Consider the following 12,340-nt stretch of genomic DNA (forward strand, 5'->3'; position numbering starts at 1 on the left):
TCCCGGTGTCCCATATGGTCCCCCATGCCTGCCAGGAGCTATTTCTGAGCAGACAGCCAGGAGTAACCCCTGAGCACAGCCGGGTATGACCCAAAAACCAAAAACCAAAAAAAAAAAAAAAAAGTCACAGCATAGATGTTAAATCAAAACTGTACAGATCAGAGTGATAATAGAGTGGGGAGGGCAATGATCTCGCATGTGACTGACTGGTTCAATCCCTAGTACCTTATTTGGTTTCAAGTCACCAGGAGAGATTCCTGAGTGCAGAGCCAGGAGTAACCCTTGAGCACCATTGGGTGTGGCCCCCAAACCAACCATCCCTCCCAAAAAAGCACGCTGTGCAGCATTCTTTTAGTTTCTTTATCCAGAATATGTAGTTGTTGTCATCTTCCTCCCATCCTCCATCCACCCCCTCTTCTTCCTTCCTTCCTATTTCACAAAGTCTCACACATATCTCACAAAGTCCTAGGCTTTGGATACTTCTCCCCAATAATTTCTTCTGTCTGTCTGTGTGTGTGTGTGTGTGTGTGTGTGTGTGTGTGTGTGTGTGTGTGTGTGTGTGTGTGTGTGTGTGTGGTTTGAGCCATACCCAGCGGAGCTCAGGGGTTACTCCAGTCTCTGCAGTCAAAAATTACTTCTTCGAGGAGCCAGAGCAGTGACACAAGTGGTAGGGCATTTGCCTTGCACGTGCTAAACTAGGACAGACCGCAGTTCAATCCCCCGGCATCCCATATGATCTCCTCAAGCCAGGAGCAATTTCTGAGTGCATAGTTAGGAGTAAACCCTGAGAGTCACCGGGTATGGTCCAAAAACAAAAACAAAAATTACTTCTAGGGACCAGAGTGATAGCACAGCACTACCCCACTGTACTATAGCCCCAATACCAAAATCCTGAAATCTTTTATCTTCAATCTTTTTTTTTTTTTTTTTGGGTTTATGAGTGACACCTAGACTCCTGCCTGTGCTTGGAGAACCATATGGATGTCAGGGATTGAACATGGGTCGGCTGTATGTAGGGCAAGTGCTTTACCTGCTGTACCATAGCCCTGCCCCTTATCTTCAATTCCTAGTGAAAATTTTTGCTTTCAGCTGAGACCTTTAGTTAATAAAACTAGTGTTTCTATAAGACTAGAAAATGAAACATAACTTCAACATGTTATTCCAAACATGTGATGAGTAAATACTGCATAGAATAAGATATTTACGACTTTGATACACAACTGACACATTTCTGTTTTAGTTACTCTAGGAGATAGGGGGCAAACTCAGAAGGATAATGCATATGCTTTGCGTGTCAGACACCAAGGTTTGGATCCCTGGCAACATATGTCTTCCAAGCACCCAGAGGAGCAACCAGTGACCATAGATCAGAAGTACCCCCTGAATACTACCATGTGTGTCCCCCAAAGCAAAAGAGAATACTTTAAATCTATAACAAAAGGGCAGGGGGCGTAGGGAGAAGCTTGGATCTCTTGGTGGTACTTGAGTGAATTGAACTCAAGTGGGTCCCAAGTGACTACCCACTATCATATTTTTCTGGCTCCTAAATATGTAATTTTAAGCCAGTCTAAGAAGCTATGGCAACAGACTCTCCATAATAATAATAATAATAATAATAATAATAATAATAATAATAATAATAATACTCTCCTTAATAATAGGGGTCTTGGGGCCAAGTGTGCCAGGAGTAATTTCTGAGTGCAGAACCACGAGTAATCCCTGAGTGTTGCTGGGTGTGACCCCAAAACAAATAAACAACAAAAAAAATCTTGTCTTCAAAAAAGAGAACAATTACACAAAATTAGATTATAACTATTAAAAAGAAGTAAATGGAAAATATCTCTCATTCTATACTAACTTCTAACTAAAGGAGATGGGGAACAAGAGATTTTATTTTGCTTTTTGGGCCACACCTGGTGACGCTTAGGGGTTACTCCTGGTTATGCGCTCAGAAATTGCTCCTGGTTTGGGGGACCATATGAGACTGGGGGGGGGGGGGGGAATGGAACCACGGTCAGACCTAAGTGAACGCATACAAGGCAAATGCCTGGTACCACCTGCGCCACCACTCTGGCCCCCGTATTCTCTCTTTTTTTAAGAGGCTAAAGTGAAGGGCCAGAGAGATAGCATAAAGGTAAGGCATTAGACTTTCATGCAGAAGGTCATTAGTTCAAATCCCGGCATCCCATATGGTCCCCTGTGCTTGCCAGGGGCTATTTCAGAACAGATAGCCAGGAGTAACCGACTGCTCCATTTCTAGCACCTCTCCTGAGTACTGCCAGGAGTGATCCCTGAGCTCAGAGCTAGGAATATAAGCACTAAATATTACAAGTGTGGCCCAAAACAACCATTTTTTTTTTAAAATAAAGGGATGGTAGTGGTCAAGATATTACAGTGTACCCACTGTACTTTGATCTCCTGTGGGGCCTAAGCCCTTCTAAGAGTGATCTCTGGGGGACGGAGAGATAGCATGAAGGTAGTGCATTTGCCTTGCATGCAGAAGGACGGTGGTTCGAATCCCGGCATCCCATATGGTCCCCGAACCTGCCAGGAGTGATTTCTGAGCGTAGAGCCAAGAGTAACCCCTGAGCGCTGCTGGGTGTGACCCAAACACCAAAAAAAAAAAAAAATAAATAAAATAAAAATAGAGTGATCTCTGAACACAGAAGAGAGCAAGCCCTGAGCACTGCCAGTGTGGCCCAAAATTTAAAAACAAACTAGATCAATAAAACCTCAAAACAAATACCAAAAGAGTGAATGGAAGTACTATAATGATTAATGAAGTTGATAATTATTTGATTGTTAGTTCAGCTAGAGTTGCATCAAACTAAGAGCTATGATAATGACATTTTTAATATATGAGGAGCTATTTTTGTGGTCTAAAAACTGTATTTAGGGGCTGGAGAGATAGCACAGTGGTAGGGCGTTTGCCTTGCATGCGGCCAACCTTGGATAGACAGTGGATAGACAGATTCCTGGCATCCCATATGGTCCCCCGAGCCTATCAGGGGCGATTTCTGAGCACAGAGCCAGTAGTAACCCCTGAGCACTTCCGAGTGTGACCCCCCCCCACCAAAAAAACCAAACATGTATTTAGAATCTACCTTTCATTTATAAGAACTTTTCATATCTGAAAGCCTATTACATATTAAGAAACACCATTTGGGGCTGGAGAGATAGCATGGAGGTAAGGCATTTGCCTTTCATGCAGGAGGTAATTGGTTTGAATCCCGGCGTGCCATATGGTCCCTCGTGCCTGCCAGGAGCAATTTCTGAGCCTGGAGCCAGGAATAACCCCTGAGCACTGCCGGGTGTGACCCAAAAACCACACACACACACACACACACACACAAAAAAAAAATACCATTTATACATGATAACTTAAATATTAACAAAGATGGCAAAGAATTTCCAACATTATTTAATTTTAGGAAAGAACTATTATCAGGCTACTCTGTCATTACTATAGCAACTAAACTTCAAATTATAGGAAGCAGGGGGCCAGAGAGATAGCACAACAGTAGGGCGTCTGCCTTGCAAGCAGCCGACACAGGACCAATGGTAGTTCGAATCCCAGCATCCCATATGGTCCCCCATGCCTGCCAGGAGCGATTTCTGAGTACAGAGTCAGGAGTAACCCCAGAACACCGCCGGGTGTGGCCCAAAAACAAAACAAAACAAACAAACAAATATATATATAGAAAGTAATGTTTTTTTTTTTTTTTAAACATTTTTGGTCTTGGGGATAGATTCTGCACTTGATTCATATCAGGCTTACTCCTGGCCTGGACTGAACCCTGACCAGTGTTCAAAAATTAGGTGATGTTAGAAATTCCTTGCCATCTCTATGTGGTCCAAAAGGGAAAATAAACAATCAAAAACAAAAACAAAAGAACACCACCACCACCCAAAATAAAAAAAACTCACTTCAGATAAATAAAACTAAACTAATCGACTATCTGGTTTTAATGCAGTTTGTTCAACAAGTTAATCGCATTTAATGTAATCATTTTTTAGGAGGGCCACAATGCACGAATGTCAGAATTTACTCCTGGCTCTATGCTCAGGGATCATTTCTGGAAGCGCTTGGGGGACCAACTGGGGTACTGGAATCAATCCACGTTCAAGGCAAGCACCCTACCATTTGTACTATAGCTCCAGTCCCAAATTTGAATCATCTTTGAGGCTTTAGACAAAATCACCTCTCTGAAGTCCTTTACATTTTCTACTATGTATAATATTGTAAAAAGTAATATTTTATAATATTTTAATAATTATATATAATTTTATAATAATATTACAAAAACTAGATGGTATCAGAAATAATGAGCAAGTACTCAGCTTGACATGACTACCCTGGCAGCAGTTCTAGCAAGCCAAGAAGCAGCTCAGGGGAGACACCTGCTGCTCATCTAGAGTATAACATGTATGTATGTACAGGAAATAAAAAGTGCAAATTAGAAAGTAAGATATTGCCAGGTTCAAAATGGGGGCTAGAGATATTATATGGCCTTTCTTTGCCTTGCAAGCAGCCTACCCAAGTTCAATCCCCAGTACTGCATATAGTTCCCCAAAAGTCAGAAGACCTGAATTCAGAGCTCACTGCTGGGTATGGTTTTCAAACCAAACTAAACATAATGGATGAAAAAGTTTTCATAAAAATTATTAGCTTCATATTTGAATAAATATATACACAAACCCACTGATTAGTGTGATATAAAATATGTCAGGAATATATAATAGGAATAAAATGAATATATTCTTTCCTAGGAAGAAAATGAGGAGGATGGAGGAATAATGGAATAGAACATGATGCCAGGGACTGAGCCCATGGCTTCTGCATGTAAAACATGAGCTCCAGCCCTCTGAGCCACCTCCCAGTCTCTAGAAGAAAATGTTCTTACCAGCAGTTAAAATCTATTTCAGAGATTCAGGACACAAAACACTTGGTTCATTTATGTGCATGTAAACTGAGAACATTCATTTACATGTATGTTGGAAATTAGATTTTACTAGGTATTTTATAAGAAGTTAATAACAACATCCATATAACCTTTAAATTTCATTCATCATATTTTAAGATATACTAAAGACCCAGTTCATTAAATAAAAGTAATTTGATAAAGGATCTAAGGAGAAAATAAAATAACTTTTGGGGATTGGACAAGTTGCACAGCAAAGCTTTAAGGTGCATGCTCTGGTTTGATCCCTGGTACTACGTGGTATCCTCCGACCAGTATCACTGGTTGTAGCTGTAAAGCTGCCGAGCACTGGCGGGTGTGCCCATGGAGGACCACAAGTACAGCCGGGGTGGCCCAGGTACTCCCTAGCACCATGAAGCTGAAGGAACACTGCACCCATGGGTCCTGCACTGAATCAACAGCTGAGCTGGCTGAGAATTACTAGGAGGGGCCTTGGGTTTCCTGAGCTTAGGTGGCTTTTCCTTCCTCCAGAGTAACTTCTGGAAAAAGTATCACTGTGTCTATCAACCAAGTGCAAGAACCATTACTAGTATGTACGAACACTAGTGCCATGAGTAATAGTTTAATAATCATAACACTATTGTACCTATTTCACAGGTGAACTGGAAACTCAAGGAGACTTGAAAACAAGCCCAAAGCCACCTAACTTGTACGTGGTGGAGTCAGAATTCTATCCTGGTTGTTTCCAAACAGTACATCTTTTTTAAAATTTTATTTTAGGCACCGTGGTTTACAAAACTGCTAAAGTAGATTTTTCATATGTTCAAGATTCCAGCACCACATCCTCCCAACCACCAGAGCGTCAGCTTCCCTCCAGCATTGTCCAATGTCCTCCGTTACTCCCCACAAATGGTAAACTTCCTACTAAAGACCAGTTCTTAATTTCTGTTGTCTTTGGGCATTTGTTATTCCCCGACTATGTATTCTTAGGTCCACATAAGAGAAAGATCATTTTGTGTCTGTTCTGTCCTCTGAACTTCACTCAGCATGGTATCAGATCTATTCACATAGCAGCCAATGACATGATTTTATCTTTCCTAAAAGCTGTGTAGGGGCCGGAGCAATAGCACAGCTAAAGAACGTTTGCCTTGCATACTGTCAATCCAGGACAGCTCCGGGTTAGATCCCTGTTATCCCCTATTGCCCCCTAAAAATGCCAGGAGTGATCTGAGTGCAGAACCACAAGAGTAACCCAAGTGCCGCTGGGTGTGGCCCAACCTCCCCCCACCAAAAGCTGTGTAGTATTTCATTAGTTTCTTTATCCAGAATTTGTAGTTGTCATCATCTTCCTCCCTCCTTCTGTCCCACCCTCTCTTTCTTCTCCCTCTCCTCCCCCTTTTTTTGGAGGGAAAGAACTTTTTGGGCCACACTGGGCTGTACAATGAGCTTACTCCAGGATTTATGCTCAGGGTACATTGTGTCAAGTGATCAAACGTGGGTTGATTTCCACATGCAAGGCAAGTGTCTGCAATCCTGCAATACTCTTAGCCCAAAAGAACAACCATACTGGCATATCTAAAATTTTCAAGTTCAAAATAATCTTAATCGGCAAATTTCTCAGTCTTTTAAATATAGCCTTTTAATCTCATCAAAATGTTGATGCTGTACCTACCACAATGGTATTTTTGTGTTTTTGGATGGTACTCAGGAGTTACACCTGACTCTGTGCTCAGAAATTACTCCTGGCTGTCTTAGGGACCATGAGATGTTGGGAATTGAACCCAGGCCAGATGCATGCAAGACAAACGCTCTCCCCACTGTGCTATTGCTTTAGCCCCCCAAAAGTAGAATTTAATGATGCTCACAGATGACAAGAAAAACAAATTGTAGCACCAATGTGTTGGAAAATTTCAAGAATTCTACAGTCATTAAAGAAAGTATCATTTAAATTACTAATATATATGAAAGTGTTCTTACTGAATTTTTAAGAAATTATAACTGTTATGGAAAACTAAATAAAACAAAAATCCAGAAATAAGTTGTTTTACTACTTTTCAAATAGTAAAACAGAATGTCAAGATATATGAACCTTTTCATATGAGTCATACTAATTGCAATCTTAAATGGTCCTCATTCTAAACCTAGATATACAATTTCTCAGATATTTAGTTTGTTTAAGGGCTATCAAGAAAGGAAATATAAATAGAATCAGAAATTTATTACCTGAATAGAATGAACCCAAGAGATTCTACTGCTGCCCTTCTGACATCGTCATTAACATCACTCACCTAGGTAGGAAAATTTTAAAATTTTAAACCATTATACTATGCATTCTATTAAGTAAATTGATGAGGCCAATATTCAAATGTCTTATTGTCATTAATATATTTGTCTATTTTTCCATAATTGAGAAAAACTGATTAAAAAAACATTGATCGGGCCCGGAGAGATAGCACAGCGGTGTTTGCCTTGCAAGCAGCCGATCCAGGACCTAAGGTGGTTGGTTCGAATCCCGGTGTCCCATATGGTCCCCCGTGCCTGCCAGGAGCTATTTCTGAGCAGACAGCCAGGAGTAACCCCTGAGCACTGCCGGGTGTGGCCCAAAAACCAAACCAAACCAAACCAAAACAAACAAACAAAAAAAACCATTGCCAGAGCAGGTATAGCAGATAGGGTGTCAGCCTTGCACAGAGCCAACCCAGGTTCAATTCCTAGCACCCTACCTTGTCCCCATGACCTTCTAGGAGTGATTCCAGAGCTCAGAGCCAGGAGAAACCCTGAGCGTCACTGGGTATGGTCCCAAAACAAAAAAAAAAATTACTGACTTATTTAAAATAAAGTGGTAGCTATTGATTCTTCCCACCAGATAGTCTGGTCAGGGCCAAAAAGTCTGGAATAGGAATTCTTTGAATAGGCAGATTCCCCTTTCTGCCTGAAGGCAGAGTAGCCTGTAGCCACACTTGGCACCTTCTGACAGAAAAAGTCCACAGTTTAATCAAACTGCTTCCACATTTGTTCCAGATCTATAAATCCTGAACCATGTGGCTATGGGACACTTCAAAATCTCATATGTCAACTCAATAGGATCACAATAAATTAAATGGGAAAGCTGCACAGAAGACCGACCACCTAGCCCAGTGAGCCTAAACAGTAATACAGAAGGCTCAAGTAGCACCAATCACAGCCCAGTAAATTCTTAGACAATAACATAAGTAATACCACTGAGAGATATAACAACTACTACAAATTTACTCTTACTGATCTAAGTTTTTTTTTTTTTTTTTTGGGGGGGGGGGCCACACCCATTGATGCTCAGGGGTTACTCCTGGCTCTGCACTCAGGAATCTGTCCAGACAGTGCTTGGGAGACCATCTGGGGTGTCGGGTATTGGGGATTGAACCTGGGTTGGTTATGGTTGCTATAAGGTAAGTATTCTACCTTCTTTATTATATTTTGGCCCTGATTTAAATTTTAATAATTTCTTTTGCCTTTGTGTTATAATAAACATTAAGTACCTTTGCAAAAAGGCAGGCTAGGTGATGGGTGGAAACTGGGGACACTGGTGGAGGGAAGGCAACACAGGTGGTGGATTAGTGTTTGAATATTTAATGTATTATGAACAACTTGTAAATCATGTTGTTATAATAATTTTTTTAAATTATTGATTTTGGAACTGGAGTAATAGGACAGCAGGTAGGGGCTTGCCTTACACAATGCCAACCCAAGTTCAATCTCTAGCATCTCATATGATCCCCCCCCCAAACAATGCTAGGAGTAATTCCTCAGCACTGCTGGATGTGGCCCTCTAAATCAAAAACAAAAAACAAAAGTGAATGATTTAGGCCAGAGAGATAGTACAGGGCTTAAAGGTACTTGCCTTGCATACATAGTCAATCAACCCTGGTTTGATCTTGACAGACCCAGCAGTAGCCCTTGAACACTGCGAGCAAAAACCATCTATCTCCAAATTAAAAAACATAAAAATAATTTCTTGATTTGAAGACTCAGAAGTAGTAAAAAAAATTAATGAAGATTCATAGCTAGGACTAGAGAGATAGTACAGCAGGTAGGATATTTGCTTTGCACGCAGATGATCCAGGTTCAATCACATCCCATATGGTTTCCCCAGTCTTGTTAAAGTGATTCTAAGTACAGAGCTTGGAGTAAACCCCAAGCATACCTGAGTGTGTCCCAAAAACAAAAAAAACAACAAAATTCATAGCTACTTAAAAAGATGTTATGCTAACTTTTATGACTACAATTAAAATCTAACCAAAGTGATTTTCTAAACGTATATCCTAAGTTTGAACAAAAATATAAACATTTAAATGTGACATATTGTACTGACAAAGGATACATTATTAACAGACATTGTGGAAGAATACCAGTTTTAAACATCTCTGGGAAGAATACCAATTTTCTTTCTTTTTTTTCGGTTTTTGGGCCACACCCGGCGGTGCTCAGGGGTTCCTCCTGGCTGTCTGCTCAGAAATAGCTCCTGGCAGGCACAGGGGACCATATGGGACACCGGGATTCGAACCAACCACCTTAGGTCCTGGATCGGCTGCTTGCAAGGCAAACGCCGCTGAGCTATCTCTCCGGGCCCCAGAATACCAATTTTCAATTCATTCTACATAAAAAGATGATAATGGGTTTACCATCTTCCCAGCACATCTAAAGAAACTACTGTGAAAACATACTGGGATGCTTACTAAAATATTAGGTAACATTGCTGCTCATATCATATCGAAACTGGAAGGATTAACTATGATTGGAAGAAGTTTTAAAACCTGGGTAATGACTTTCCTGTGTAACCTGTCTCTTGCTATAAGATCATATTCCTCGGTCGGAGTAACAGCACAGTGGTAAGGCATTTGCCTTGCACGTGGCCAACACAGGACGAACCTTGGTTTAGATTCTGGCATCCCATATGGCCCCCCGGCCTGCCAGGAGTGATTTCTGAGCACAGAGCCAGGAATAACCCCTGAGCGCCGCAGAATGTAAACCCTTCCCCCCAAAAAAGACCATGTCCCTCAGAAATACCTGGACAGTAACTTCTCAAAAAGGTTCTAAGAAGGGGTTCCTTTTAGGTTTCCCTTTCTTAGGGGAGCTGTGCACATTAAAATATTTTGTCCCTTGTTCATCTCCCTTGAGTTGTACCTACATGAATTTAACGAGTATGCATGGCATAACTGTCATCATGTCCTATGTTTTTTTGAAAAGTTAAGTGAACCGTATGCTAGTCACAGCTAATATCTGAGTCAATGACTATTGATTGAGACAACCAGTGATGGTCACATGATATGGGCACTGTATCATTTAGATATTTAGTTCCTATCTGCAAATTCTGCCTCTCATCTCTCTACCCCCAAAAGGTGAGAGTACTTACAGCAACATGAAGCAGTCGTCGAATAGCCTTGTTGTTACCTGAGCCACAATAAGCCATGGCCACAGTATACATTCCAGACCTTCGAAGAATTGGGTCCTAAGAAAAATAGAATTCAACATCAACCTATTTCAAATAGTAATATCTACAGCCTAATACTTACAGAAGGAAACAAACTCCTGTATGTGTTTGGAAACTCAAATGAATCTCCTGTGTGAGAAAAAAAAAAAAAAAGGAAAACTTGTTGTACCTGGTAGTTTTCTAAATGAACAGTGTGGGTGTACCCATTTGAGACCCTAGACCCACCCATTTTGGGGAGGGGTCTTGGGAACCGGATAGTAGGCGTAACCTTACCTGCGAGCCCCTCCCATTCCTGGGAGGGGTCTGGAAAAGGTTAGATAAGGCATGGACCAAGGGAATTCGGCCCTTTGGCCGTTCCTCTCTTGGCCCGGCTCGGCTCCCTGGCTTTTGGATCATGGGGCCGCATGGAGCCCAAAGGAAAGATGGCTGAAAGGAGTTTAGATGCAGGGCCAAGAATAACTATTGCTTAAAAGGTTATGAGATAGGCCACACACATGTGGTGAATAGGGCCTGAATAAAGATGATTCTTCCTAAAGCCTGACTGTGAGTGAGTGATTTCACCTGGGCCTGGGACTCGCCGACTGCATGGAGGTTGCAGAGCCACGTGGGCTGGATGGCATCCTCCACCATCCAGCCCCATCGTTAATTATTTAATTCTACAAACAGGAGAAAGAAAACTCAAGTACAGGAAAAATAACTGTATTTTGCCATGTAATCTTCACAACTAAGTAATCATTGCTCCAATTTTTAAAGAATATAGGTAAAAAATCTAACTTTTAAAAATGAAAACCTTTAAAAGCACTTCACATATGGTTGTGCCCACTTTTTATTTTGGAGGAAAGGCATAAAATGTGGAATGATGGGGCAGTAAAATGCAGTAACTGTAATTTCCATTATTCTATGCAACATGCCCGTTCTGCCAAAAGAAAGCATAAAGTCCAATATTCACTGCCTGATGACATTCAACTTCCATTTATAAAATTCCATTTACAAAGAAGCTTGTCTCTAATTCCACATTTTACTTTATTTGCACTGAGTGGAAGAGATTAGGTCAAGAGTTGAGCAAAACAGTTTAGTCAATAAACTCTAACAATGCTTTTTATCAGGTTATAGAGAACAGCATTATTACTAATGACTACCTACCATACACACATCACAAAATAAAATGCAATGAAGGGAAAGACTACACCATTCAAACAAGTAGAGATTGGCACTGTTTTATCTCTCTCTCTCTCACACACACACACACACACACACCATTCAAACAAGTAGAGATTGGCACTGTTTTATATCTCTCTCTCTCTCTCTCTCTCTCTCTCTCTCTCTCTCTCTCTCTCACACACACACACACACACACACACACACACACACACAATGTAGTAAATTGCTTGCCTTAATAAATCACCATGAAATCATTCTAAAATCTTTATTTCTAAAAGTGATCAAGTTAGAAAAAAAAATCAACTTGAGGGCTGGGGAAATAGCTCAATAAGTGAAATTGCTCAATTAAGTGAATGCTTTGTATGACTGACACTTGGATTTTCAAACCATAGGTGCAAACCCCCCACAAAAAACAAAACAAAACAAAAACCCAAAAAAACAAATAGAAAAATCTCCAAAGAAATCAACTTTAAAATTCTTAATGTGGGGCTGGAGCAAAAGCACAGCGGTAGTGCATTTGCCTTGCATGGGGCTGACCCAGGACAGACCTGACCTCAGCTCAATTACCGGCATCCATATGGTCCCCTGAGCCTGCCAGGAGTGATTTCTGAGCGAAGAGCCAGGAGTAACCCGAGTGCTGCCGGGTGTGAACCCCCCCAAAAAAAACACCCGAAAAAACAAACAAACAAACAAACAGAAAAACCCAACAACCCAATTTAGGCAGGAGCATTAGTACAGCCAGGAAGATACTTCCCTCACAGGTGGCTGACCAAGTATGGATCTTTCACAT

The 12,340-nt window shown here is 41.1% G+C and overlaps 1 protein-coding gene across 1 annotated transcript in view; it reads right to left on the minus strand.

The window, feature by feature from the left end:
* PSMD1 (proteasome 26S subunit, non-ATPase 1) overlaps positions 1-12,340 on the minus strand; it is a 95,385-nt gene that overhangs the window by 52,370 nt on the left and 30,675 nt on the right. Inside the window, exons 15-16 of the mRNA XM_049769301.1 lie at positions 10,312-10,407; positions 7,146-7,210 (exon numbers count right to left, since the gene is read on the minus strand). Of these exons, the coding sequence (XP_049625258.1) occupies positions 7,146-7,210; positions 10,312-10,407 (161 nt within the window). The remainder of the gene's footprint in view (positions 1-7,145; positions 7,211-10,311; positions 10,408-12,340) is intronic.

The sequence above is a fragment of the Suncus etruscus genome, chromosome 2, assembly GCF_024139225.1.
Source record: "Suncus etruscus isolate mSunEtr1 chromosome 2, mSunEtr1.pri.cur, whole genome shotgun sequence".
Lineage (NCBI taxonomy): Eukaryota > Metazoa > Chordata > Mammalia > Eulipotyphla > Soricidae > Suncus > Suncus etruscus.